At 41.5% G+C, this 6,333-nt stretch overlaps 1 protein-coding gene across 1 annotated transcript in view; it reads right to left on the bottom strand.

The window, feature by feature from the left end:
• Positions 1 to 2,374: 2,374 nt before the first annotated feature.
• Positions 2,375 to 6,333, bottom strand: part of FGF9 (fibroblast growth factor 9) — a 28,987-nt gene continuing 25,028 nt past the window's right edge. Inside the window, exon 3 of the mRNA XM_027815654.2 lies at positions 2,375 to 4,333. Coding sequence (XP_027671455.1) covers positions 4,088 to 4,333 — 246 coding nt within the window. The 3' untranslated portion in view covers positions 2,375 to 4,087. The remainder of the gene's footprint in view (positions 4,334 to 6,333) is intronic.

Genomic DNA, 6,333 nt, shown 5'->3' with positions numbered 1-6,333 from the left:
ACAGCCCATCTATTTCTACTCCTATAATCATGGGAAACAGAACTAGAACATACATTCGCTTCTTTACTTGGTACAAGAGTATGCACAGCAGAGCATAAGCTAAGAAGATGACGCAAGGGACTGAAAGACATGCTGCAGGTGCATCTTGTCTTACCTCTTGCCGTATTCTGTCTCCAAAGAAACTTAAGAGGCTGCCTTGGAAGCAGTCTCCTCAAATCCCTCCTACTTGTGTTTATTAAACACACATTTCTCTTCTTCAGGGGGACAAGAACAATGCTTGACGTTTTACACCAGAGTCCCATCTCCAGCCTCCACATATTGCACTCAGTCATTTATGAAAGACATCTTTTTTTCCTTCCAGTTGGTAGGCAGTTTAAGTTCTGCACTGATCGGTGACAATTTAAGACAATTTTCCTCTGATTTTTCTCTTTCCACTCTCTGTACTGCCCAGCTCTGCTAGGTTTCATCCACCCCACTTAAGTTTGGGAGCACTGCCTGCCACATTACTAGATGCAGCTGAAAACCAGCCCATACAATAATAACATTGCTCTCATCTCCAATATTTTTTTGCCTATGCTGCTTGCCTAGACATATCTCTTTTGGGTGAAACGCTAATGCAATTCTTGCCAAAAAGATATCCCCCGGCTTTTTTCCAATTTAGCAAAAAGACATAGAAAATATTGATGGTTTTGGTCTTCCTGGAACTTTCTCAATCCCTTTCTAGGAAAAAGAAAGGACATCTTTTTGCAATCCCATTATTACATAGGTGCATGGTTATAAGAAAATGCTCTGAAGGGACATCAAGCAAATAATACCAATTTTCAAAATTCTATAGCAATGTATTTATACAAATTACAGAATTCTGTATGTATTTACACACCATTACAGAATATAAAGTAAATAACACCAATTTTTCTTTTGTTTTTCCCTCAGATTTTTCTTCAAGGAAATTTTAGTGCTCCGGAAAGGTGCCAGATGGGGCTAGCACTAGAAAATGAAGACTTCTGTTTGCCCGCAGCACAGGAGAAGCAGCACTGCAAGGCCCCTCCGCCCCCCGCCATTTCAGCTCTCCCCAGCCCCATTTTAGCAGGGTCATGTAAGGAGCAGGAGGGCACCCATAGCCCTTCACGCCTTGCCAAAGGAGCTAAGCAGCACCCAGGTGACAGTGGGTTTGCCCACCCCCCACCAGAAAACCAACAGAAATAACTCATTTTACAGAAGCGACTGAACAGAATCTGTCGTTCGCTACCCGAAACAGGTTGAATCTGACCCAGTGACCCTGCAGGGAGCGGCAAACTGCCCGCTCCCAGACCATCCAGCCTCGCGATAATGCCTACGTTAAATTTCATGTTTCTGTATTTACATAAAGTCAGTATTTACACACCATTACGGGTTATTCGAGTAAATCAGTTACAGTTTATTTATATGGACTGCCATAAACTCATAACATATTTCTTGGGTTTAATCCTTTCTTTAGAAAAATACAAATAAAAAAAAATAAATTAAATAAAATGTGTTAACTAGTAGTAATTATTTGCCTATGACTAAAAATCCAAGTCGATTTAACATTAAGACTCAAACCGTGGCCTACTATTGTGGCCTCAACTCGTAGTATTTTTAACCTTTGCAATTAATTTCTCGGTGTATGTCAGATCGCTGAAAAAGCTGAGAGTTGTACCCTTCCTCGCAGTAGGATTGATCTGTTTAACCCTGAGCAATGAACCCTAGCCCTCCCTAGAAGCTCGCTTTCCTCTCCCGCAGTCCGGCACAGCTTCGTATCGCCCAGATAAATGATTCGGCACCTGCTTGTCCTGCAGCAGCCAAACTGCCCACAGGTCTCAGCAGTTCCAAAGGGTTAAAAACAAACTAGTGGGCTGCAGTCGAGGGCTGTAAATTCCCAGGCAATAACAGTCCCTAGACAAGCATGTCTAACTGTATCTCTCAAATCAATTAATGTAACTTATGTATCTTTTTCATTCATAAACAATTATAATAAAATGCCACAGCTTATTTAATATCACTGGTATCGCTGGTTGAGGCATGGCCCCTGCTACCTGCTCAAGAACAGAAAGGTCACATTCATTCAGGACACCAAGCCAGAGGTTATTCCAGAACAGAATTACATTTCAAATAATATATATCACATGGACAAGAGTACCTCAGAGCAAAAATTACTTGATTACGAATAGGCTACAGACTTAGGTATAGCTCCTCCAAAGTACATCTGTGCTTAGCCTCCCTGCCTCTGTGGACAGCCAAGGGTGTCAGGACCAGCCATGCTCCTGACAGATCCAATGGCAACAGTCACACTCAACTTAATGGCATTGGATTCAAATCCTAAGGGATACAACAACCACAAAATCCATTTGTCATATGGACCTTATGTGATTTTTTCTTTTGGTTTTTTTTATTTTTTCCCTTCAGGGTGCTGGGGAAAAAAATGCCTCTTCCTAAGGGTTAAATCTGAAATAGTAACTGCTAATCAGCATGTTTGTGTGCTTAACGTAAAATGCTACAATCCTTTAAATATTACATACTGTCAGCTCACTTACGGTTCATGAATATTTGAATGTACTTCAGGAAAAAAAACAAACCCAAGTCTAATACTGTCCCCCTCATTGTCGTTATTGATAGATTTATTAGTTTCACTTTGCAAGTTTTACTTTAGGAAGGGTGCTAATATCATGTATCATGACAGTTCACACTGAAAGCAATTTTCCATAAAAGATATTACAATGACCCCTATGGAACTTGTATAATTTCATAGTAGATAGTCTAGTGCACAAATAAACATGTTTACAAGAGTGATCCTGTTAACCTGGTTCTTGCCCTCTGAAACCATTATGTGCTAATTGTGGAATCTTAAAATTAGTACAATTGTTGATATTACTTATGTTGTTTCTGGCATTCTGCTTTAGAAAAAAAAAAAAGAAAAAAAAGCATATTTATCATTTAGCTTTGGTATAAACTGCAATAGGTTTTAACAAGTAGAATATATTCCAACCCCTATATTTTCCACAGCTGTGAAGTTTACAATGATGTAAGAAGTCACTTTATCAGAGAGGAAATATTACAGACACATAAAAAAAGGTAAGACCCAGTTTTCTCTTTAATCCTCTGGGGGTAAGCTATGAAACAAGCAGTCAGAAGAGTGAGGACTCAGTGTCATGAGTGTGTGCATACTTGTACAATAATACGGGCACAAAAGAGATTGTCGCCTTTAGTACATGAGGGTCACTAGAATTTATTATTATTATCTTTTTATTGTTGGTTTGTTTTTGTTTTTTTTTTTTTTATCCATGCACCTTTATATTTACTTGCATGAATTTACCACAGGTTCATAGTGGCCTTTGCCATTTTAATGCTTACAGAGCCTAAAGCTTCCAAAATGCCTATCTGGCCTGTACATATTTCATTAAAAATAAACTCTATATAATAAATAAATATATAAAATAAATAAAATGTTGCCTTTGGAATTTCTATAAATAAATTTAACTTTTTATTTTTATTTTTTTACTAAGAGGTCTTTGCTTTAAACTCAGTGGGGTGAGACCCAGAGAGCGATTAACTGAAAAGTCTCTTGTTTAAGTAAGACTGCACCCTCCATGCCTTTGTAAATGCAGCGTACACTTGAGCAGGCCACCAGCCAAAAATCCTGATGAATCAAAGTATGGCAGCTATGCTGATATATGACGAAGTACAACTGATCAAAAATTTAAAAGCGTGTCTATTCCCCAGCATGCATCAGGCCTTCCTCCTCCTCCTCCACCTCCCCTTGGCTCCTCTCTCTCACGCTCTCACTCCCATTCATCCTCTCTCCCTCTCTCTCTCTCTCTCACTCACTCTCTCGCGCTCCCTCTCGTACTAAATCAAGCGAGTGGGCATAGGCTCTCCTCCAGGAGGACAAACCTTTAAGTGCAGAACAAAATCAGCATGTTCCATCCAAGCCTCCATCATACATTATGCATGCGACAAAGTTTGGCAACAGTGGAGCTGATGTAATGACACAGCTAATCAATAAGAACCCACCGCATGAAACCTTTATAGTGGTTACTTTTTAAGGGCTCAAGTGAAGGAATTGTCTTTGTCAACTTTGGCTTAAAATATCCTTATATAGTTCCGGTACTTTCTCAGGGTCCACTGGTCTAGGTAAAAAATGTGTAAATTTTTGATGCCGTTTAGTCCTAGTCCCTTCTCTTGGAGTCCCATCTTTATTTAATGCAACGTAGTATCGTCTTCCAGTGTCCACGTGTTTATATAGATTTGATGAATATGTGTTATACCAGTTTTCTTCAAACTGCTCTCTGAATACACACTCCTGGGTTAATTTTTCCTATGGAAAGAAAAGAAAAAGCAGTAAGGAGATAGATAGCCACAAAAATAAGCTATTTTTCAAAGAATTACCGTTTTCACGGCTTGAAATCGGTACCTCCTTGCTCAATTCATAATGAACCATTTCGATATTCCCAGTTTTAGCTAAGTGAAGACGTATTGCTGGGTATTTCATTAAGCAGTCACAAGGGTGGATAATTATGTGAAGCAAAAATGATTCTCAGAAAGCTTCACTGCCCAGATCAAAACATCAACAACAAAACCGAAAACAGATAATTTGATTCCTGACCATTCCCAAGCAGCTCAAAAGAAGTTACTGGACTTGTGTAACTGATTGCTTGAATCGTGAGTGCAGGCATTCAAACAAAGAGAAATAAATAAGAAAACTAGAACTGCTTTTCAGGGCTGTGATACAAATTGGAGCCTTAAAATCTCTATGTCCTTTCATTGCGTGGAGAACTCGCTATGTTTCCTTAATTTTAAAAGATACAATTGACTACCCTTGGTTTGGTTTATAATTTGTATCACAGAACCACAACCCAAGAGAGATTCAAGAAGGAGCACGATCACCATGTGCTGAGATGAAGTTAGGTGAGGAAACTCCTCCAGGCTAGTGCTGTCCACATGTCCTGTCCCACTGATGGAACCCACTGAAGACAGTAACCATTCATCAGAGCCCCCCTGCTACAGGCTCCCACTCCTTCCAGTTCACCCACTGGTTCATTCAGTTTGTGTGTACTCCTTTATATCCTTTTGGTCCAAATAGATGGGGTTTGCTTAAAAAGCAGCCACCTGATAACCAGATTCATCTTAGGAAGGACTCACACAAGTGACTGAGCAAGAAGACTGGAAAAAAGGTGGTAAGGTCTAAGGCCAGAAAGCTGGGAAAAATAAGCCTGGATATAGTCTTTTCAGCTGGCGAAAAAAATATAATAATGATAATTTAATGCATTTTTACATAAGAAGAGTTCTCACTTGAATAGCAGTCACAATGACCAAACTCAGCTTCCAGCTGTGAATCAATTTCTAATTATTACAAAGCTCCACACAACACAGACCTCTGTGCATGTGTTTTACAGACATTAAATCTTAAAACAGTCCTTTTAGATAGATACACAGAGAAGGGAAAATGAATACCAAGGCCCAGATGCAGCAAAGCATTTAGGGCATCTAAGCTGTAAACGTGTGCCAGAAAAACAACTAAGGAGCCACAGCTCAAGCTCCGATGCTCTCAAGAAGCCACCATCCATGGAGCATCCCAAAATCCAACATCACCAAAGCCTGTAGCTTGCCCTGGGGCTGCAGATGCCTTTGGGGCCACCTCTGCTTCTCAGGACTCAGCTCACAACCCTCTCCCAAAGCGATGTGCTTCAGCCCAGGTGTTTCACTTCTGCTTTGTCTGGCAAGCATGCTGCTCCCAGGATAGAGCTCTGCAGTGCGCCAGGGTTGGGACCAGCATCCTAGCCAGTTCCAGGGAGCCCTATGCAACTTACAGGAGCCACTCAGGAACCTACCTGGGGAGAGCAACACCTGCACAAGTGGTGAGAGCAAGTCAGCACCCCTCTGCACCCCTGCAAACTGGGTACGGGACTGCAAAAACAGGGTCCTCCTCAGTGCCTAAAAGTTTGGGATTTGGAGGTTTCCTCTAAATTCAACCTGTGGCAACTCCAGTAGGCAAGGAAGGCAGCAACTAAGCAGGTCCTGACTTCCCCTTTGATGGGCATTGGGAACCTCATCACCCCTTGGGGAAAGGGAAATCCCCAACAGGACCAGGTTTGGGATATTAAACACTTGAGTATTCACTACAGCAGTGGCCATGTCCCTGCATGGGCCCAGGTGGCTGAGGCTTGCATGGTCAAGGAGAAGCCTATGGTGGAGAAGAAGACAGCAGTCCCATCCCTCACTCCCTGTCCTGCAGCTGGACCAGGAGACGTCCCTCCCTGCAGGTCCCACCAAGCAGCACGTGCAGAAGCATGAGCACTTGTGGATGAGCATGTGTGC

This window comes from Falco cherrug, chromosome 2 (genome assembly GCF_023634085.1).
Source record: "Falco cherrug isolate bFalChe1 chromosome 2, bFalChe1.pri, whole genome shotgun sequence".
Taxonomy (NCBI): domain Eukaryota; kingdom Metazoa; phylum Chordata; class Aves; order Falconiformes; family Falconidae; genus Falco; species Falco cherrug.
Note: the sequence above shows the minus strand (reverse complement) of the source record. Positions and strands in the feature narration are given on the sequence as shown.